Source organism: Crinia signifera, chromosome 9 (assembly GCF_055691185.1).
Source record: "Crinia signifera chromosome 9, ASM5569118v1, whole genome shotgun sequence".
Taxonomy (NCBI): Eukaryota; Metazoa; Chordata; class Amphibia; order Anura; family Myobatrachidae; genus Crinia; species Crinia signifera.
The window spans coordinates 152124111-152148472 of record NC_139225.1 but is presented as its reverse complement, the minus strand read 5'-3'; the positions used below and the strand labels follow the sequence as shown (position 1 = coordinate 152148472).

The following is a 24362-nucleotide window of genomic DNA, read 5'->3' as shown; positions in this document are numbered from 1 at the left end:
ACATCAGGCCATGAATGACTACACTATAAGTAGGGGCTATTACCCATCCTCATAGTGGGATTGGCTCTGTACTGACCAGTCTGGGGCTGGTGTTCCCTATATCAGGGGCCCCTTACATATAACATCAGGCCATGAATGACTGCACTATAAGTAGGGCTATTACCCATCCTCATACTGGGATTGGCCCTGTGCTGACCAGTCTGGTGCTGGTGCCCTATATCAGGGGCCCCTTACATATAACATCAGGCCATGAATGACTGCACTATAAGTAGGGCTATTACCCATCCTCATAGTGGGATTGGCCCTGTACTGACCAGTCTGGGGCTGGTGTTCCCTATATCAGGGGCCCCTTACATATAACATCAGGCCATGAATGACTGCACTATAAGTAGGGCTATTACCCATCCTCATAGTGGGATTGGCCCTGTACTGACCAGTCTGGGGCTGGTGTTCCCTATATCAGGGGCCCCTTACATATAACATCAGGCCATGAATGACCGTGCACTATAAGTACGGCTATTACCCATCCTCATAGTGGGATTGGCCCTGTACTGACCAGTCTGGGGCCGGTGTTCTCTATATCAGGGGCCCCTTACATCACATATATGAAGTATCCCTCTGATGTAGGAATAAGGTATCACAATGGGCGGTATTCAATGAGCCGGAATCGCCAAGTTTTATGGCGATTCCGGGGTTTTTTCGTGGCTGACGGTGATTTTTGGAGCTCCAAATGCGAATCACCGTATTCAATGAGCTAGAATCGCCGTTGACGACCGGTGAATGAAGCTGCAATCGCCAAATGTTTTCCTGTACAAATCGCCGTTTTTTGTGTATAGGATTTTTCCTGGGGAATCGACGGTAGTTGAGGGGAATCGCCAAAAGTGTATTCAATGTGAAGTTGGCGATTCCTTTTTCTTCTTTCATATCGCCGTTCCTCTCCGAGTGCCCCTCGTCATCTTTTTATGGTGAACTTTTATAGGAACATGTGAAATAATTGGTTTTAAGTGCTCTATTTAACTATGCAAGTCTAATGTATTATTATTTGCTGCCCTTGTGTGATGTCATGGTCGTAGAAGTGCTATACAAATATATATTTAATTTTTTCAGGTATTTTTTTTTTCTCCCACAAAGCACTGTTCTTACCCATGGTGCACCTCACTTACCCATGATTCTCCTCCCCACCTCACTCCTTCGTTTGCCCTTTGACCAGATTTCCCAGCGTTTGCCGTCTGCTGTATGGGAAGCGTTTGTCCAGGGTAATTTGCTTGTTTCTAGCATTTATCTGCGATTTTTTAAACAACTGACTACATTAATGAGGCTGTGTAGGGAAACGCCGGTATGGCTGAGAATCGCCGTTAGGGCCGGCGATTCTCAGCCACGTTGAATAGGGTGACTTGGCGACTCCCCACGAATCCCCATGCATGGCGATTCACTGCTAAAAACCGGCGATTGGCAGGCGAATGTTAAATCTGAATCACTGTAACCAGCGATTCAGGACATTGAATACCGCCCAGTGTCTGCAGTATCTACTTGCTGTGATTGCTCCATTCCTGCCAATAACACGTCCCCCATACTGTATGTGCCTGTGGGGGATTAGTTGCTGCCAGATGTAGTAATACCATGAATGCTGCTGTACACTGTCCCTGCTGCTACTGCAATCCTCAGATTATAGTAGCCCATTGTAGCCTATGGGCTGCACTTCTTGGACCCCACCACTGGACATTGTTGCTGTGCATGGTGGTAACACTGACCGCACATGTGCAGAGGCCCGGGCACCACACTGAGCACATCTCAGGGATGGTCTCCTTACACAGCCCCTGTCCCAGCCGGTGCCGGGTGATCCATACTCCTAATATTACTGCATTCTGCAATGTGATCCTGGGAGGCCAATATCACCCCTACATCACATTAGAGACGTGATCATTGGTAACTGGGCCTCTATGTGATAATTGTTTGCATTATACAAAGTATTAGTGTTATTCCTGTGCAGTACATGTGCCAGTGGTTGTGCTGGTACTTGTAGTGACCATTTCCTCGCTCTCTCTTCTCAGTTGCCCCAGAGGTGAAGGTCACAGGTCACCGGTCAGGCGAGGTCACAAAGCTTCACTGTCAGGTGTACGGGTTTCACCCCCGAGCTGTGGATGTGAAGTGGATGAGGGATGAGCAGGACGAGGTTCTTTCTGATGAGGCCAGTCGGATCCTCCCCCATCCTGACGGGACTTATCAGAAAAGAGTCACTGTGGAAGTGCCGGCCGGGGAGGAGGAGCGTTACTCCTGCCATGTGGAGCACAGCAGCCTGGAGAAGATACTCAGCGTGAAGTGGGGTGAGTGTCATGTGTATTAGGGGTGTCACATAGTGCCTCAGGACTATGGTCAGTGTGGTGCCACATGGTGCCTCAGAATTATGGTCAGTGTGGTGTCACACAGTGCCTCAGGACTATGGTCAGTGTGGTGTCACACGGTGCCTCAGGACTATGGCCAGTGTGGTGCCACATGGTGCCTCAGGACTATGGTCAGTGTGGTGTCACATGGTGCCTCAGGACTATGGTCAGTGTAGTGTCACATGGTGCCTCAGGACTATGACCAGTGTGGTGCCACACGGTGCCTCAGGACTATGGCCAGTGTGGTGTCACACGGTGCCTCAGGACTATGGCCAGTGTGGTGCCACACGGTGCCTCAGGACTATGGTCAGTGTAGTGTCACACGGTGCCTCAGGACTATGGTCAGTGTAGTGTCACACAGTGCCTCAGGACTATGGTCAGTGTGGTGTCACACAGTGCCTCAGGACTATGGTCAGTGTGGTGTCACACAGTGCCTCAGAATTATGGTCAGTGTAGTGTCACATGGTGCCTCAGGACTATGGTCAGTGTAGTGTCACATGGTGCCTCAGGACTATGGTCAGTGTAGTGTCACACATAGGTGCCTCAGGACTATGGTCAGTCTGGTGTCACAGGGTGTCTCAGAAATATGGTCAGTGTGGTGTTACACAGTGCCTCAGGACTATGGTCACTGTAGTGTCACACGGTGCCTCAGGACTATGGTCAATGTGGTGTCACGTGGTGCCTCAGGACTATGGTCAGTGTGGTGTCACACGGTACCTCAGGACTATGGTCAGTGTGGTGTCTCCCGGTGCCTCAGGGCTATGGTCAATGTGGCGTCAAACGGTGCCTCACAACTATGGTCAGTGTAGTGTCTCCTGGTGACTCAGGACTTGGGTAAGAGTAAATTGTGGGATGTATAACATGGGTACAGTATGACGAATATCCATATTTTCTTTTGTATTTCTCTCAGAGCCTAGGAGTGGCCCCTCAGTCGGGGTGATCATTGGTGCGGCCATCGGAGGCCTCGCTGTTCTCGCACTTATCATTGCTGCAGTTCTTATATACAAGAGTAAGTGTCATGGTTACAGCGCTGTTACTATGTCAGGCTGGATTATTTCTCATGTTTCTACATTCCACACAGATGGGGCTTTTCTTGTGTTACTATATATTGTGGTGTACCTGTATTCTTACCTGCATCCCACACCTCATCTCCCAGTCTGCAAAGTACAGTCACATTCATGTAACTGTGATCTCCCCAGGGGAGGATAGAGCCGCAGATATATCTGTCAGGGGTGTAACTGTCATCTCCCAGGGGAGGATACAGCCGCAGATATATCTGTCAGGGGTGTAACTGTCATCTCCCAGGGGAGGATACAGCCGCAGATATATCTGTGAGGGGTGTAACTGTGATCTCCCCAGGGGAGGATACAGCCGCAGATATGCCTGTCAGGGATGTAACTGTGATCTCACCAGGGGAGGATATAGCCGCAGATATATCTGTCAAGGGTGTAACTGTGATCTCCCTAGGGGAGGATACAGCTGCAGATATATCTGTCAGGGGTGTAACTGTGATCGGTACTCTTTACTTAGATGGGCGCCCGTCGTGGTGATCGCGGGTACATTTATGTCTGGCCGCGACGCGACCGACGCGATGCCCGCGATTTCCCATTGAAACCCATGTTAAACATGGAAATCGTGTCGGTCGCGGCCGGCCATAAATGTACCCGCGATGCCCGCGACGCGATGCTCCCGATTTGCCATAGGAATCAATGTTAAAAGGCCCGATGGACACGATTTTACTGTTAAATGCCTCAATGGACCCGATTTGGCCATAGGAATCAATGTTAAATGGGCCACAGAGGCCAAATAAGCACAATTAACCCTTAAATGTCCCCCCAAATATTTAACGCCACCCCACGATCCACGCCAACCCGAAGCGTGGCGAGCGCAGCGAGCCCGCGAGGGGCGGCGGTACGCGTCCTTCGACCTTTTCATGCCCTACTATCCACTAGGGCGTGGAGTGAGAATAGAATAGTATGGCGAGCGCAGCGAGCCACCGAGCCCGAAGCGTGGCGAGCGCAGCGAGCCCCGCGAGGGGACGCGGATACCTTCACAGTTATACGCGTCCCCTCGCGGGCTTCACAGGTGTCCGTGGCGACGCGGACACCTGTGAAGCCCGCGAGGGGACGCGTCTACCTGTGAAGGTATCCGCGTCCCCTCGCGGGGCTCGCTGCGCTCGCCACGCTTCGGGTTGGCGTGGATCGTGGGGTGGCGTTAAAAATTTGGGGGGACATTTAAGGGTTAATTGTGGCTATTTGGGCTCTGTAGCCCATTTAACATTGATTCCTATGGGCAAATCGCGGGCATTGAGGCATTTTACATGCAAATCGCGATCAATCAACCTTTTTAACATTGTTCCCTATGGGAAAATCGCGGTCATCGCGGGTCGCAGATTTTTATGTACCCGCGATTTACCCGCGATGACCGCGATTTTTACCCCCGACGCCCGCGATTTCAATCGCGGGCGCCCATCTAGGTAAAGAGTACTCTGTGATCTCCCCAGGGGAGGATACAGCCGCAGATATATCTGTCAGGGGTGTAACTGTGATCTCCCCAGAGGAGGATACAGCCGCAGATATGCATGTCAGGGGTGTAACTGTGATCTCCCCAGGGGAGGATACAGCCGCAGATATATTTGTCAGGAGAGTAACTGTGATCTCCCCAGGGGAGGATACAGCCGCAGATATATCTGTCAGGAGAGTAACTGTGATCTCCCCAGGGGAGGATACAGCCGCAGATATATATGTCAGGGGTGTAACTGTGATCTCCCCAGGGGAGGCTACAGCCGCAGATATATCTGTCAGGAGAGTAACTGTGATCTCCCCAGGGGAGGATACAGCCGCAGATATATATGTCAGGGGTGTAACTGGGATCTCCCCAGGGGAGGCTACAGCCGCAGATATATATGTCAGGGGTGTAACTGGGATCTCCCCAGGGGAGGATACAGCCGCAGATATATCTGTCAGGGGTGTAACTGTGATCTCCCCAGGGGAGGATACAGCCGCAGATATATCTGTCAGGGGTGTAACTGTGATCTCACCAGGGGAGGATATAGCCACAGATATATCTGTCAAGGGTGTACCTGTGATCTCCCTAGGGGAGGATACAGCTGCAGATATATCTGTCAGGGGTGTAACTGTGATCTCCCCAGGGGAAGCTACAGCTGCAGATATATATGTCAGCGGTGTAACTGTGATCTCCCCAGGGGAGGATACAGCCGCAGATATATCTGTCAGGGGTGTAACTGTGATCTCCCCAGAGGAGGATACAGCCGCAGATATATCTGTCAGGGGTGTAACTGTGATCTCCCCAGGGGATGATACAGCCGCAGATATATCTGTCAGGAGAGTAACTGTGATCTCCCCAGGGGAGGATACAGCCGCAGATATATATGTCAGGAGAGTAACTGTGATCTCCCCAGGGGAGGCTACAGCCGCAGATATATATGTCAGGGGTGTAACTGTGATCTCCCCAGGGGAGGATACAGCCGCAGATATATATGTCAGGGGTGTAACTGTGATCTCCCCAGGGGAGGATACAGCCGCAGATATATCTGTCAGGGGTGTAACTGTGATCTCCCCAGGGGAGGATACAGCCGCAGATATATCTGTCAGGGGTGTAACTGTGATCTCCCCAGAGGAGGATACAGCCGCAGATATGCCTGTCAGGGGTGTAACTGTGATCTCCCCAGGGGAGGATACAGCCGCAGATATATCTGTCAGGGGTGTAACTGTGATCTCCCCAGAGGAGGATACAGCCACAGATATATCTGTCAGGGGTGTAACTGTGATCTCCCCAGGGGAGGATACAGCCGCAGATATATATGTCAGGGGTGTAACTGTGATCTCCCCAGGGGAGGCTACAGCCGCAGATATATATGTCAGGGGTGTAACTGTGATCTCCCCAGGGGAGGATACAGCCGCAGATATATCTATCAGGGGTGTAACTGTGATCTCCCCAGAGGAGGATACAGCCGCAGATATATCTGTCAGGGGGTGTAACTGTGATCTCCCCAGGGGATGATACAGCCGCAGATATATCTGTCAGGAGAGTAACTGTGATCTCCCCAGGGGAGGATACAGCCGCAGATATATCTGTCAGGGGAGTAACTGTGATCTCCCCAGGGGAGGATACAGCCGCAGATATATATGTCAGAGGTGTAACTGTGATCTCCCCAGGGGAGGATACAGCCACAGATATATCTGTCAGGGGTGTAACTGTGATCTCCCCAGGGGAGGATACAGCCGCAGATATATCTGTCAGGGGTGTAACTGTGATCTCCCCAGGGGAGGATACAGCCGCAGATATATCTGTCAGGAGAGTAACTGTGATCTCCCCAGGGGAGGATACAGCCGCAGATATATATGTCAGGAGAGTAACTGTGATCTCCCCAGGGGAGGATACAGCCGCAGATATATATGTCAGGGGTGTAACTGTGATCTCCCCAGAGGAGGATACAGCCGCAGATATATATGTCAGGGGTGTAACTGTGATCTCCCCAGGGGAGGATACAGCCGCAGATATATATGTCAGGGGTGTAACTGTGATCTCCCCAGGGGAGGATACAGCCGCAGCTATATCTGTCAGGGGTGTAACTGTGATCTCCCCAGGGGAGGATACAGCCGCAGAATATATCTGTCAGGAGAGTAACTGTGATCTCCCCAGGGGAGGATACAGCCGCAGATATATATGTCAGGGGTGTAACTGTGATCTCCCCAGGGGAGAATACAGCCGCAGATATATTTGTTAGGGGGTGTAAATCTGATCTCCCCGGGGGAGGATACAGTCACACACACATGTCTGTCAGGGGCACACCCATACACTAGAGATATGGGGATCAGGGTTATGACCCATACACACCAGACAATGTGTTCAGTGAACTATATTACTGAACAATTTCCCTTGAACTTTCCGGTGTCCTGGACAAACGATATTGTGCATCACACTGAGCGATATGCCGGATGATGAACGATCTAGTATGAGCCTAGTAATGTGCAGCTTGTTGTGACCAACATAGCCAAAACTGAGCTGCATGTACAGGTGACAGAAACCCTCGTTATCGTCCCTCGGGAGTGTGTATTGTTCATAGATGATTGCATACACGGATGGTGTAATGGTTAGCATTATTACGTCACAGCGCTGAGGTCATGGGTTCTATCCCCACCATGTGTTATATATACGGGGCAGTACGGATGGTGTAATGGTTATAGCATTACTACGTCACAGCGCTGAGGTCATGGGTTCTATCCCCACCATGTGTTATATATACGCGGCAGTACAGATGGTGTAATGGTTACATTACTGCCTCACAGCACTGAGGTCATGGGTTCCATTCCCACCATGTGTTATATATATGGGGCAGTACGGACGGTGTAATGGTTACATTACTGCCTCACAGCGCTGAGGTCATGGGTTCCATCCCCACCATGTGTTATATATACGGGGCAGTACGGACGGTGTAATGGTTACATTACTGCCTCACGGCACTGAGGTCATGGGTTCCATTCCCACCATGTGTTATATATACTGGGCAGCTCGGATGGTGTAATGGTTACATTACTGCCTCACAGCACTGAGGTCATGGGTTCTATTCCCACCATGTGTTATATATACGGGGCAGCACGGATGGTGTAATGGTTAGCATTACTACGTCACAGCGCTGAGGTCATGGGTTCTATCCCCACCATGTGTTATATATACAGGGCAGTACGGACGGTGTAATGGTTAGCATTACTACGTCACAGCGCTGAGGTCATGGGTTCTATCCCCACCATGTGTTATATATACGGGGCAGTACGGATGGTGTAATGGTTAGCATTACTACGTCACAGCGCTGAGGTCATGGGTTCTATCCCCACCATGTGTTATATATACTGGGCAGTACGGATGGTGTAATGGTTAGCGTTACTGCCTCACAGCACTGAGGTCATGGGTTCTATCCCCACCATGTGTTATATATACGGGGCAGCACGGATGGTGTAATGGTTACATTACTGCCTCACAGCACTGAGGTCATGGGTTCTATCCCCACCATGTGTTATATATACAGGGCAGTACGGACGGTGTAATGGTTATAGCATTACTGCCTCACAGCACTGAGTTCATGGGTTCTATCCCCACCATGTGTTATATATACGGGGCAGTACGGATGGTGTAATGGTTACATTACTGCCTCACAGCATTGAGGTCATGGGTTCTATCCCCACCATGTGTTATATATACGGGGCAGTACGGACGGTGTAATGGTTAGCATTACTGCGTCACAGCACTGAGGTCATGGGTTATATCCCCACCATGTGTTATATATACGGGGCAGTACGGATGGTGTAATGGTTATAGCATTACTGCCTCACAGCGCTGAGGTCATGGGTTCTATCCCCACCATGTGTTATATATACGGGGCAGTATGGATGGTGTACTGGTTACATTACTGCCTCACAGCACTGAGGTCATGGGTTCTATCCCCACCATGTGTTATATATACGGATCAGTACGGATGGTGTAATGGTTAGCATTACTGCCTCACAGCGCTGAGGTCATGGGTTCTATTCCCACCATGTGTTATATATACGGGGCAGTACGGACGGTGTAATGGTTAGCATTACTGCCTCACAGCACTGAGGTCATGGGTTCTATCCCCACCATGTGTTATATATACGGGGCAGTATGGACGGTGTAGTGGTTAGCATTACTGCCTCACAGCACTGAGGTCATGGGTTCTATCCCCACCATGTGTTATATATACGGGGCAGTACGGATGGTGTAATGGTTACATTACTGCCTCACAGCGCTGAGGTCATGGGTTCTATCCCCACCATGTGTTATATATACGAGGAAGTACGGACGGTGTAATGGTTAGCATTACTGCCTCACAGCACTGAGGTCATGGGTTCTATCCCCACCATGTGTTATATATACGGGGCAGTACGGATGGTGTAATGGTTAGCATTACTGCCTCACAGCGCTGAGGTCATGAGTTCTATCCCCACCATGTGTTATATATACAGGGCAGCACGGACGGTGTAGTGGTGAGCATTACTGCCTCACAGCACTGAGGTCATAGGTTCTATTCCCACCATGTGTTATATATACGGGGCAGTATGGATGGTGTAATGGTTAGTATTACTGCCTCACAGCACTGAGGTCATGGGTTCTATCCCCACCATGTGTTATATATACGGGCAGTACGGATGGTGTAATGGTTACATTACTGCCTCACAGCACTGAGGTCATGGGTTCTATCCCCACCATGTGTTATATATACGGGGCAGTACGGATGGTGTAATGGTTACATTACTGCCTCACAGCGCTGAGGTCATGGGTTCTATTCCCACCATGTGTTATATATACGGGGCAGTACGGACGGTGTAATGGTTAGCATTACTGCCTCACAGCACTGAGGTCATGGGTTCTATCCCCACCATGGGCGGTATTCAATGAGCCGGAATCGCCAAGTTTTATGGCGATTCCGGGGTTTTTTCGTGGCTGACGGTGATTTTTGGAGCTCCAAATGCGAATCACCGTATTCAATGAGCTAGAATCGCCGTTGACGACCGGTGAATGAAGCTGCAATCGCCAAATGTTTTCCTGTACAAATCGCCGTTTTTTGTGTATAGGATTTTTCCTGGGGAATCGACGGTAGTTGAGGGGAATCGCCAAAAGTGTATTCAATGTGAAGTTGGCGATTCCTTTTTCTTCTTTCATATCGCCGTTCCTCTCCGAGTGCCCCTCGTCATCTTTTTATGGTGAACTTTTATAGGAACATGTGAAATAATTGGTTTTAAGTGCTCTATTTAACTATGCAAGTCTAATGTATTATTATTTGCTGCCCTTGTGTGATGTCATGGTCGTAGAAGTGCTATACAAATATATATTTAATTTTTTCAGGTATTTTTTTTTTCTCCCACAAAGCACTGTTCTTACCCATGGTGCACCTCACTTACCCATGATTCTCCTCCCCACCTCACTCCTTCGTTTGCCCTTTGACCAGATTTCCCAGCGTTTGCCGTCTGCTGTATGGGAAGCGTTTGTCCAGGGTAATTTGCTTGTTTCTAGCATTTATCTGCGATTTTTTAAACAACTGACTACATTAATGAGGCTGTGTAGGGAAACGCCGGTATGGCTGAGAATCGCCGTTAGGGCCGGCGATTCTCAGCCACGTTGAATAGGGTGACTTGGCGACTCCCCACGAATCCCCATGCATGGCGATTCACTGCTAAAAACCGGCGATTGGCAGGCGAATGTTAAATCTGAATCACTGTAACCAGCGATTCAGGACATTGAATACCGCCCCATGTGTTATATATACGGGGCAGTACGGATGGTGTAATGGTTAGCATTACTGCCTCACAGCGCTGAGGTCATGAGTTCTATCCCCACCATGTGTTATATATACAGGGCAGCACGGACAGTGTAGTGGTGAGCATTACTGCCTCACAGCACTGAGGTCATAGGTTCTATTCCCACCATGTGTTATATATACGGGGCAGTATGGATGGTGTAATGGTTAGTATTACTGCCTCACAGCACTGAGGTCATGGGTTCTATCCCCACCATGTGTTATATATATGGGGCAGTACGGATGGTGTAATGGTTACATTACTGCCTCACAGCACTGAGGTCATGGGTTCTATCCCCACCATGTGTTATATATACGGGGCAGTATGGACGGTGTAATGGTTACATTACTGCCTCACAGCGCTGAGGTAATAGGTTCTATCCCCACCATGTGTTATATATACGGGGCAGTACGGATGGTGTAATGGTTAGCATTACTGCCTCACAGCGCTGAGGTCATGAGTTCTATCCCCACCATGTGTTATATATACAGGGCAGCACGGACGGTGTAGTGGTGAGCATTACTGCCTCACAGCACTGAGGTCATAGGTTCTATTCCCACCATGTGTTATATATACGGGGCAGTATGGATGGTGTAATGGTTAGTATTACTGCCTCACAGCACTGAGGTCATGGGTTCTATCCCCACCATGTGTTATATATACGGGGCAGTACGGATGGTGTAATGGTTACATTACTGCCTCACAGCACTGAGGTCATGGGTTCTATCCCCACCATGTGTTATATATACGGGGCAGTACGGATGGTGTAATGGTTACATTACTGCCTCACAGCACTGAGGTCATGGGTTCTATCCCCACCATGTGTTATATATACAGGGTAGTACGGATGGTGTCATGGTTAGCATTACTACGTCACAGCGCTGAGGTCATAGGTTCTATTCCCACCATGTGTTATATATTGGGGCAGTACGGATGGTGTAATGGTTACATTACTGCCTCACAGCACTAAGGTCATGGGTTCTATCCCCACCATGTGTTATATATACCGGGCAGTACAGACGGTGTAATGGTTAGCATTACTGTCTCACAGCACTGAGGTCATGGGTTCTATCCCCACCATGTGTTATATATACAGGGCAGTACGGACGGTGTAATGGTTACATTACTGTCTCACAGCACTGAGGTCATGGGTTCTATCCCCACCATGTGTTATATATACGGGGCAGTATGGACGGTGTAATGGTTACATTACTGCCTCACAGCGCTGAGGTAATAGGTTCTATCCCCACCATGTGTTATATATACGGTGCAGTACGGATGGTGTAATGGTTAGCATTACTACGTCACAGCGCTGAGGTCATAGGTTCTATCCCCACCATGTGTTATATATACAGGGCAGTACGGACGGTGTAATGGTTATAGCATTACTACGTCACAGCTCTGAGGTCATGGGTTCTATCCCCACCATGTGTTATATATACGGGGCAGTACGGACGGTGTAATGGTTAGCATTACTGCCTCACAGCGCTGAGGTCATGGGTTCTATCCCCACCATGTGTTATATATACGGGGCAGTACGGACGGTGTAATGGTTATAGCATTACTACGTCACAGCGCTGAGGTAATAGGTTCTATCCCCACCATGTGTTATATATACAGGGCAGTACGGACGGTGTAATGGTTATAGCATTACTACGTCACAGCGCTGAGGTCATGGGTTCTATCCCCACCATGTGTTATATATACGGGGCAGTACGGATGGTGTAATGGTTATAGCATTACTACGTCACAGCGCTGAGGTCATGGGTTCTATCCCCACCATGTGTTATATATACAGGGCAGTACGGACGGTGTAATGGTTACATTACTGCCTCACAGCACTGAGGTCATGGCTTCTATCCCCACCATGTGTTATATATATACGGGGCAGTTCGTATGGTGTAATGGTTAGCATTACTACGTCACAGCATTGAGGTCATGGGTTCTATCCCCACCATGTGTTATATATACGGGGAAGTACGTATGGTGTAATGGTTAGCATTACTGCCTCACAGCACTGAGGTCATGGGTTCTATCCCCACCATGTGTTATATATACGGTGCAGTACGGATGGTGTAATGGTTACATTACTGCCTCACAGAACTGAGGTCATGGGTTCTATCCCCACCATGTGTTATATATACAGGCAGCACAGATGGTGTAATGGTTAGCATTACTGCCTCCCAGCGCTGAGGTCATGGGTTCTATCCCCACCATGTGTTATATATACGGGCCAGTACGGATGGTGTACTGGTTACATTACTACATCACAGCGCTGAGGTCATAGGTTCTATCCCCACCATGTGTTATATATACGGGGCAGTACGGATGGTGTAATGGTTAGCATTACTGCCTCACAGCACTGAGGTCATGGGTTCTATCCCCACCATGTGTTATATATACGGGGCAGTACGGATGGTGTAATGGTTACATTACTGCCTCACAGCGATATCACAGTAATGGGTTCGATCCCCACCATGGCTCTAACTGTGCGGAGTTTGTATATTCTCCCCATGCTTGCGTGGGTTTACTCCGGGTACTCCGGTTTCCTCCCACAATCCAAAAATATACAGATAGGTTAATTGGCTTCCAACGAAATTAACCCTAGAATGTCTGTGTGCGTGTACATGTGGTAGGGAATATAGATTGTAAACTCCACTGGGGCAGGGACTGATGTGAATGTTCAAATATCCTCTGTAAAGTGCTGCGGAATATGTGTGCGCTATATAAGAAACTGTTAATAAATAAATAAATAAGTAAATGCACACTGGCCGATCTTCTGAATGATATCAGTCAGAAGGGCCACAAAGAACAATATAGTATAAGATATCACCCAGTGTGCACGCTCCTTTACTCTGATCTCTAACACTGCATCTTATTGGCCGTCGGCGCGCACTTGTGTTGTATAGCCTATAATTATATCCAGAGAATTCCAGACCTGCGCTATTTTTAAAAAAAAGGAGCGAGTAATTCCGATCCTGCACATCTTTTACATGTTCCCCCTCACGTGTCATGTATGTAACATGGATTATTACTGGGACTATAATCTAGGACTTTATATAACAGAATCCTCTGGTAGATTAGATCCTAGTTACACATCCTAGCTGCTTATTCATCATGGTCTCCATGTGGGGTCTGTATGACATCATTATTCTCCTGCTGCCTAATTCCATCTCCTGCTTATTACAGGAAGGACGTCTGACTACAAGACCGCCAGCAGTGAGTATTCTGTGATGTTTCCCTATAGATTGTAAACTGGCGAGCAGGGCCCTCATACCTTTGACTGTCTGTAAATACCTAGCTTGTGGTATTACTGTCTCCTATTGTAAAGCACTACGGAATATGCTGAGCTATATAAGAAACTATTAATAAATAAATGTTCTGCTATGTGCTGTGTCCAGGGATGGTGTGAGGCTTCTCAGCAACCTAGGTGACACTTCCAGCTACTCCTCCAACCTTACACTGCCACCAATACCCACCTTCCAGCTACTTCCCCCCACCCCACACTGCCACCAATACCTACCTTCCATCTACTTCCCCCCACCCCACACTGCCACCAATACCCACCTTCCAGCTATTCCCCACACCCCACACTGCCACCAATACCCACCTTCCAGATACTTCCCCCATCCCACACTGCTACCAATACCTACCTTCCAGCTACTCCCCCCAACCTTAGACTGCCACCAATACCTACCTTCCCGCTACTTCCCCCTACCCCACACTGCCACCAATACCCTCTTTTCAGTTACTTCCCCACACTGCCACCAATACCCACTTTCCAGTTACTTCCTCACACTGCCACCAATACCTACCTTCCAGTTACTTCCTCGCACTGCCACCAATACCCAGTTTCCAGTTACTTCCTCACACTGCCACCAATACCTACCTTCCAGTTACTTCCTCACACTGCCACCAATACCTACCTTCCAGTTACTTCCCCACACTGCCACCAATACCCACTTTCCAGTTACTTCCTCACACTGCCACCAATACCTACCTTCCAGGTACTTCCTCGCACTGCCACCAATACCCACTTTCCAGTTACTTCCTCGCACTGCCACCAATACCCACCTTCCAGTTACTTCCTCGCACTGCCACCAATACCCACTTTCCAGTTACTTCCTCACACTGCCACCAATACCCACTTTCCAGTTACTTCCTCACACTGCCACCAATACCCACTTTTCAGTTACTTCCTCACACTACCACCAATACCCACTTTCCAGCTACCCCCCCCCCCCCCCCCAAGGCCGGTTCAAGGCACCTGAGCGTCCCAGGCGGGAGGGGGGGGGTGGCCCGGCGCTCATGCTCCATGGGGCGGGGGAGGTGATTCTGCCGCATACCAGCACGGGAGGCAGTGGGAGACACGTTGGTTATAGTTCTCCTGCAGGTCAGAAGGTCGAGGGAGCTCTTTTGTATTCAGGCCTAAGTATGAATTGGGGTAAATCTTGTTTGCTCCATATTGCTGATCAGTCTTTTTTGGGCCTGGAAAATATCCCTATTCAATCCACTTCCAAATTTAAATATTTGGGTATTATTGTATCCAAAGATACAAATGAGTTTATTGGGGATAACTTACTGCCATTGTTAAATGATATTAACAGCAAGTGCAGATGTTGGAGTAAATTGCCGTTAACTCAAATTGGACGGGTTAATCTTATTAAGATGGCCATTCTTCCAAGACTATTGTATATTTTCCAGCAGTCTCCTGTGTATATTAAAGATGCATACTTTCGGAAAATTAAAAGCATTATCTCAACATTTGTGTGGAGAAATAAGAAGGCAAGAATTAGGATGGAGACCCTCTATAGAGATCGGGATAGAGGAGGACTCGCAATTCCTAATTTTAAAGAATATTATGTATCCGCACAATTGGTTCATATTTGTTCTTGGGTTCGGGAAGAGGAGACCTCTCTAGACCTGCGTGCGTTAGTGAAATCTACTAAATTGAATTTAACTCCCCTACAACTGTTATTGGAGGGTGAACTAAGACGACACTTTCCCCCAATTATTAAGCAAGCTTTGATAATATGGAAATGGGTGGGTAAAATAATTAAGTATGAAGGTATTGACCCAGAGTTGTCTTTATTCTCCATTGGGACTCTTAAAGCAATTAAAACACACCAGGGCAGGGTCATTTGGGGTAGATTGGGCATAGAGGTTATTGGTCAGCTGTATCAGGAGCAAACTCTTAAACCCTTTTCTGATTTGCAGGGAGAATTTGATATACCCAAGTATATGTTTTATAGGTTTTTGCAAATCAGGAGTGCATTAACAGAAGCTGGAGTCGGAGATAGGATTAAGATAAGGGAGTCTCCTGTTAAGAGATTTATTAGGTTAGTAAGTACTGGGAAAAGACTCTCGAAAATACATAAATATCTTAAAACACTTACCCAAGATACGGAGTTGCCGCTCCTGAAAAGGAGATGGTTGGAAGATATCCCACAGGTGGGTGCTCTTGAGTGGAATGAGATTCTCGCAGCCCCAAGCAGGGCCACAACATCAATACGAGTACAGCAGGTGCAGTTCAATATTTTACATCGTAGCTATATCACTCCCGTTAGTCTAAGAAAAATGGTTAATACTAATTCTGATAGGTGTCCAAAATGCAAGGTTGAGATTGGGTCTTTTAAGCATCTCCTGTGGGATTGTGTAGTGATAAAGGGATTTTGGGCTGACATAATAAGAATATTGCGGATGGTGGGAGCCCCTCTTGAATTACTCTCTGTTACTAACCTCATTTTGGGGGTTTGGCCCGCGAGTACTTATGGAAGGGATTGGGAGCATTCATTGAGGGTGTTCGGAGCAATTGCTAAAGTAATTATTGCCAGACATTGGTTATCATTAGCTGCTCCTGATAAACAGGAATGGATAAATTTGATGAACACAACGTGTGCCCATGAGAGATATGTGTATGCAACAAGGGGTAATGGGGCTAAATTCTTAAATATATGGGGTCAATGGAAACAATCTCGTTTCTTTGAAGTCATTGATTGGAAGGTTGGGTAATCCCTTTTTTTTTTTTTTTTTTTAAGTTGTAAGACACTTGCTTCTCATGTTTGGATATGTCAGATAATGTATAAGTTAGAAAAGCACTTGTAAAAATGTGTACTAGATATTGACTAGTGTTTGTGGAAAGGATTTTGTATGGGAATACTAATGGAGATAGATAGTACAGCACGATATTAAGTCGGATAAATAGATGGTTCGAAGATTGTATCACTATTATTTAGATGACACTATGTTAAATAATGGTAGGTAAGAGATGAAGCGTGTCAAAAATATTATATACACGGAATAAGACACCAAGTTTGCTTTTTTTTTTTTTTAAGTTGTAAAAGTATAAGCTAGGAAAGCACATGTATTATCTTGTATTGGATAATTTAGTTGTATAATAGGGTTAAACACTGGTATTAAGCTTTGCAGAATATAGGCACACTGATTAGTGTTTAAAGGAAGGATTTGGAAAAGGAATATTCACGGTCATAGCAAGCACTTTGAGATATAAAGTTGGATAAGGAGGTGGAGGTCCGAAGATGGTATTTTTATAATTTAGATGAAATGATGTCAAACCTAGGTAATAAGAGATAAATTGTGTCTTAAATATTGTATATGGAATAAGTTGGCAAGCCTGCATTAATTATTTATCTACTTTTCTATTTTTTTTTTTGCATGAGAGCAGGAGGCTGTATAATAGTGGTATGTGGGAAAGACATTGATAAAAGTTGTGGCGCTGGTGCAGAGGTATCCGTGGGGACACTTCTGGCAGTGGGGGAACCTGCACCGCGGCAGCTAGGGCCGGATATCCCACCTAGGGGCGGCACCTGCTTGTGGCGGTACAGGATCCTCTATTCTCATGGGAGTCCGTGAAGTTCGGGAGGGGGGTCGCGGGGTTCCACTAGGGGGGCGGGGGGATTGTGCGAAGGGGGTCAGGGGGGTCTGCAAATCATGGGAGGGGGGGCGCGGGGGTCCGCAAATCGTGGGAGGGGGGCGTGAATCACAGGAAGGGGGGTCCGCAAATTGCGGGAGGGGGGGTTGTGGGGGTCCGTGAATCGCAGTAGGGGGGTTGCGGGGGTCCACGAATCGTGGTAGGGGACACGGGGGTGCTGTGAATCACGGGAGGGGGGGCATGCGGGGTGGGGATAGCATGAATCGCGGGGGTCCGCGAATTGCAGGAGGGGAGGTTGTGGGGATCCGTGAAACGCAGAACGGGTGGGTTGCGGGGGGGTGCCGTGAATCGCGGGAAGGGGGGTCATGGGGGTCCCTGAATCACAGGAGGGGGGGTTGTGGGGGTCCTTGAATCGCAGGAGGGGGGGACACGCGGGGGCTGTGAATCACGGGAAAGGGGGGTCCGCGAATTGTGGGAGGGGGGGCACGCGACCCCACCAAATTGTGTAAGGGGGGTTGTGGGGGTTAGTGAATCACGGGAGGGGGGGGGCGCGAATCGCGCGCGGGGGATGCCGCTCACCTACACCATGGTGGATGGTGGGTGTGGACTGTAGCCCTGGCTGAGCAGGGGGAGGTGATGTCAAGGGGGTGGTGGTGTGTATAACACTGGTCTTTTCCCTAGGGGGGGCAGGTTTGTGTATAACGCTGGGCGGGAACTTTGTGTGTATAACGCTGTCAATCACTCTTGTAACCCCGCCCAGCATTATACACACAGGGGATGAGTGACAGATCTGGCTAAATATATAAGAGATATGAGAACCGTCAGGTAATGCATCCATTGCTCTGAACTGTTTGGAATATTCATACCAGTTACGTAAAAATCTCAAGTGTGATCTCCTATGTCTATCAAAATATTTTTTCTTAAAAATCTTCTGCTTGACCGGATCCATTCAGGATAAATCACATGGCCCACCCCGATGGAAACAATTTTTCTCATGTTTTGTCAATTCATACTTCTCAACACAATATTGATCAAAATCAGAATCTAAGTTTTGCATTATTAGCATTCAATCTGCTGGGCTCCCATATGAAGAGACATTGGCTCCCATTGTAGTCTGTAACCATATGTCTTCAAAGCACGTCTACTTACTGGGAAGATTCAAACTTATATTTTTAAGGGTTGGTTTGACCTGTTGCACAGGAGGGGAGATAGAATATAGATGGATATGAGACACGGCCCCCTCTGGTACAGAAATTTTTGTTAGAGATATATCTAGGGGTGTGCTACCACCGACAACTTAATTGAGACTTTAATAGGAAGAAAGAAAAAGGGTTGTCTTATGGTGGTGCACCATTTATAGAGAATGGAGTCATAAAATATACCTTTTATTATTTTTATTTAAAATGAAGAGCACGAAATATGACATACAACATATAACATAGACACAAGTGAAAACAGTGTGTTTTTTTTTTTTTTTTTTAAAAAGCACGTGCGAGTTCCAAAAGCAATTCCCTCTATTATTGTTATTTCAATGACACTTGATTTTTCTCCTTCAGGTTTTTACAGAAATAATTGAGGAATAATATGTGTCAATTTTCAAGATAGTCTTTTTGTGTTTTAAATGCGTTCTTATTTCAGCAGCCCAAGTACAGCTACCTGGATGCGATAGTGGGCACTGGTTAGCTTGCAACGGACTACAGCTCAATTAGCAGGATATATGTATTATACAGTTTTATTGTATATCTTTGTAATTGATACAATTATGCTACATAGAGATCACAGTAGTTGGATGTTGTCACTTAAAGATTCAGTCTAAATTCACTGCCTATGGTGAGCGCTGTAGAACAGGTAAGTGAATAGTAACCTCTCGAGGTATTTTTAATATATTAATTTAGAACAGAAATGTGACCAACACCACACACGTTGCGATGTATTTTAAGCCAACAGTCTGAAGTCCCTCTCTGCGCCGTATAGTTATGTTAGCGGTCGCAGGGGGATGCTAGGACAGACGCGGCTTAGGTCCCCAGGAAGGGCGGCGTGATAGCGTGGAGCTGTCCACGGTTTTCAGTGAGTTCCCGTGCTGCAGACCCAGAACGCTGGTCGTTTGGCAGCTAACGGGGAGACCGTGACCGCTCCGTCAGAGTGTAGCTAACAGCGTACACTCCCTGTCCAGGGACAAGTGCCGCAGTAACGGTGCCTTGCGTCTGACAGTCCAACCCTGTGCCACTACCAGCTAGTGCTGCTGCTGGGGTGGTTTTGGGGTGACTGCAGGCGAGCGGCTGCTAGTACATTAGAGTCCTCAAAAGGACTGATAAATACATTTCGCATAAACACAAAAAAAGGGATGGGGTATTGCAGAAGGAACGTGCGCACGGCTGGGTCGGCCGGCGTACGCTTCGTAGGTCTTCCTCAGGGCAACCGGTATAGGTGCCCAGGTAAGGTTTATATGGCTGGTTCTTAGTTTGAATGGTCCAATGGTAGTGTTGTGCATTACAGAGGTCCCGCCCCTGCTATCGCGCACCAATTGCTTCAGAGTGTGTAACCCTTTGGGTTATTATCGATGTTCCATATGACTGCCCATGTATATAATTGGACAGCCTATATTGTTTCCTGATATAGCGCATGTATTGCCTGTTATAGCACATCAATCATTGGTGATTGCCGTATGTTAGAGCTAAATGTGCCAGTGTGTCAATATGCTATGCATGTCGACTAAGTGTATGACACTATGATGCATAGATGAGTTAGAGGGTCCTTGTAGGTACAGCTTGGCTTGTTTTGTATTTATCACTTGATTTGGATGATGTTATTTTATCCCCATTACCCATTTTAGCGCATCAGTGATTTAAAGTAGGTATCCTTAGAGTTGTAGATTACACATATCTATTATTATAAGGTCTGAATTTATTATATGCATATAATGATATTTATTATTATTCTTCTTGTATTGGATTTGCCGTGTATTTAGTGCTAGGTTGCACCAATGTGTCAACCTGCGCTCCATGTCGACTAAGGGAGTGGACAGGGTGAATCCAAATTCCGTGGATTGAATATATCTAATATATCTGTTAAAATATTATCTTCATAGTTGCAACATATATTATCTTCATAGTTGCAACATATATATATAATTGAATTTATTTTATTCTCCTAGAGATGAATACGCATTTAATTTTGTGCTAAATTATACCAATGTGTCAACATGCAACACATGTCGACTGGGGAAGTGATTGAATTAATATATACCTCATTGGGTTATTTTTGTAGGTGCGATGAGGGACTAATCCCTTTGAGTTATTGTGTCATTGGGATAGTGTGTTGACATATGTGAAGTCCTCGTGTAGGGAATTGTGTGTATATGGCTGTTCCAAGTGTCAGCCTCTTGATTGGAGATTGGTGATGTTTTTTAGTGAAAAAAATATATTCTAGAAATACCATGAAATGGTAGATGACATTCAGTTTGCCCGTGATGGGTGACTTACATATAATTTGGTGACATCGTGTCTAGACAGATCAGTTGACATAGTAGTGATTGTGCATATAATTGTTTGTTGCAAATAAAGGGAGACTGGTGATAACTGGGGGTGTCATAAACTAAACCACACATATTGAAAAAAAGAGAAAGAAAAATAGGTGCCAAGCGGGTTGTGTGTGGGGATAGATGATATCTAGGGATGAGTGAGTGTGATGATAGGTGTTAAACCTATTGTTCTATCTATTGATATATATAAAAAATATATCTCAGTGAGTATTCACAGATGAGGAGGAATTGGTGACTCAAAATGTCGACATCTCCTATCAACTAAATAATTTATTAGAAATTTATAGATGTTAAAAAGAGGAATTATTACTGTTGCAACCCTACTTTTCTGGGGCATAGTTATCTTAGGCGGCATCAGGGTGTTTGGGGAGATTTTTCTCCTTTTGTTGTATAGGATCTTATTGTAGACCATTTCTTGTGTTTTACCATGTGGTCATAATGAGCTATGTATAGGAGAGAGGGTTGTAATTGTGTTGGTAGTGGGACAAGTCCTTGCTTCGCTGGTTGGTGGGTTTGCCTGTTGTAGTATTTTTCAGGTGTATGTTAGGCCCTGGCCCTGACTATAAGGAACACATTAGTCTGGTGGCTCTGTCCCACCGTTGGTTGTATTATTCAGAGAAAGGCTGCATAGCTCATGTCCTCATTGAGACCGTTAGGTGTCATGGTGTTCAGCAAAAAGATAAATTTGGTTTCATGTTGTAGGAGTTCCTTATCAACATTTCCCCGTCTTATGCCTTTGTCCACTTGCATCATGCCGAATGCTTGTAGTCCTCTGGGATTACCTTGGTGGTATTTCAAAAAGTGTTTTGCAATTGGGGTCAGTTTTTTCATGTTCTGTTTATCCCTGCTAGCATTTTTGATGCTGGACAGATGTTCCAGTAATCTCTGTTTTAAAGGCCTGATGGTTTTGCCTATATATGTGAGATTACAGGGGCAGCATAGGTTGTAGACTACTCCTGGGGTGGTACATGTGATCTTGTTTTTAATCACCCACTTTTTGTCAAATTTGTCAGAAAATGTGGTTGTGTTCTTCATATAGGGACATGCCTTACAAGTACCACATTTATAAGACCCACTCTTCTGTTGGTATCTTTTGCTGGTCTGTGGTCTCTCTAGGTGGCTTTGGACCAATAGGTCCTGCAGATTGTTACTCCTCCTCCAGCTTATTTGAATTCTGTTATCAAGGATTCCTGCCAGGTCAGCATCTGTTTTAAGGACTTCGATGTGTTTATTCAAAATTTCTTGCACTGTTCTCCACTCACGGCAGAAAGTACCAATGAAGCGTACTTTATCATCTGGCACTGAAATGTCCTTATTTTTAGGGACGAGGAGTTGTTCTCTATTACAGATTTTTGCTTCCTTGTTGGCTCTTTTAATTGCGCGTTTGCTGTAGCCTCTTTGTGTTAGTCTTTCTCCTAATTCCTCTGCCCTTTTCTCATATGTCTGCCCCTCGGAGCAGTTCCTCTTTGTTCTGAGGAACTCCCCTTTCGGGAGACCTTTAAGTACAGGTGGGAAGTGGAAACTGTCATGATGAAGAATGGAATTCGTGGCAGTTTTCTTTCGGTACAGGTCAGAGGAGATGTGACCATCAGGTTCTACAGTGAGTTTAAGATCCAGAAAGGCAATTGTGTTTTGGCTGATATCGAAGGTTAAACGGAGTTTGAGTTGGTTATGGTTGAGGATGTTTATGAATTCAGTGAATAGTTCTTTTTCTCCTTCCCAGACAATGAGTAGGTCGTCTATGTAACGCAACCATAATAGGACATGTTTGGTATAGACGTCATTGTCTTCGCTGAACACCACCTCCCGTTCCCACCACCCCAGGTACAGGTTTGCATAGGTGGGGGCACATGCACTGCCCATAGCAGTCCCCTGTACCTGGAGGTAGAACTTGCCATCACAGGTGAAGAAGTTCTTGGTCAATACATAGCGGAGAAGTTTGATTAGGAATTCATTGAATGGATCCTCCCGTTCCATGCTCAAAAAATATCTTGCGGCGTTGAGGCCATACTCAAGGATGATATTGGTGTACAGGCTCTCAACGTCGCATGTTATCAGCCAACAGTTTTCATTTAGAACTATGTCTTGGATTCTGTTAAGCACATCCATCGTGTCACGAATGTATGATGGTAGAGTGTACACATATTTGCGTAACCAATGATCCACAAATTTGCTGGCATTTTCTGTGAGACCACCCATCCCGGAGACTATTGGCCTTCCGGGTGGGTTTGCCTCATCTTTGTGTACTTTGGGCAGAAGATAGAGTGTTGCCACTCTAGGGTGCTCAACTGTTAGGAAATCCATCTGTACTTTAGTAATGATTCCATTGTGTCTGGCCTCACTGAGAATTTTATTGTATATTTCCAGAAAATTGTCTAATGGGTTGAAAGTTAGTCTTTGATAGCAGGATTTGTCTGAGAGTTGGCGTTCAAGTTCATGTAGATACTTATCACGGTCCCACAGCACTATGTTGCCCCCCTTATCGGAAGGTTTAACAATTGTATCCTCCCATCCTCTTATTTCTTTGAGAGCCTGCCTCTCATCTTTTGTCAAGTTATCCTGTAAGTAGGGGGTCTTTTGTTTTTCCAACCTGTCCAGATCCCTGCTGACCAGGTCCAGGTAAGTTTTGACCTGAGGGCATAAGTGGAAGTCAGGATAAAACTGAGATTTCTTTTTGAGAGATGGGGTCACTGTGGGATCTGTGATTGTGTCACATATATCCTCCAAGTCACTCTCTTCTCCCAGTTCTTCCAGAATAGAGATGGCTATTTCATCTTCTCTGGTGGGGAAGAAGTCTGTGAGTAGAGATTGATCCTGTGGTGTAGATGCTGTCAGAGGTGGGATGGGAAATAAGAGGATGGGAGGATACAATTGTTAAACCTTCCGATAAGGGGGGCAACATAGTGCTGTGGGACCGTGATAAGTATCTACATGAACTTGAACGCCAACTCTCAGACAAATCCTGCTATCAAAGACTAACTTTCAACCCATTAGACAATTTTCTGGAAATATACAATAAAATTCTCAGTGAGGCCAGACACAATGGAATCATTACTAAAGTACAGATGGATTTCCTAACAGTTGAGCACCCTAGAGTGGCAACACTCTATCTTCTGCCCAAAGTACACAAAGATGAGGCAAACCCACCCGGAAGGCCAATAGTCTCCGGGATGGGTGGTCTCACAGAAAATGCCAGCAAATTTGTGGAT

General features: G+C 46.7%; 1 protein-coding gene across 3 annotated transcripts in view; it reads left to right on the top strand.

Annotated features, from left to right (window-relative positions):
• LOC146036342 (putative HLA class I histocompatibility antigen, alpha chain H) overlaps positions 1-24362 on the top strand; it is a 405284-nt gene that overhangs the window by 369476 nt on the left and 11446 nt on the right. For all 3 annotated transcript variants that reach the window (XM_083160299.1, XM_083160297.1, XM_083160298.1), the window contains 3 exons: positions 2052-2324; positions 3292-3390; positions 13910-13939. In XM_083160299.1, coding sequence (XP_083016425.1) covers positions 2052-2324; positions 3292-3390; positions 13910-13939 — 402 coding nt within the window. The remainder of the gene's footprint in view (positions 1-2051; positions 2325-3291; positions 3391-13909; positions 13940-24362) is intronic.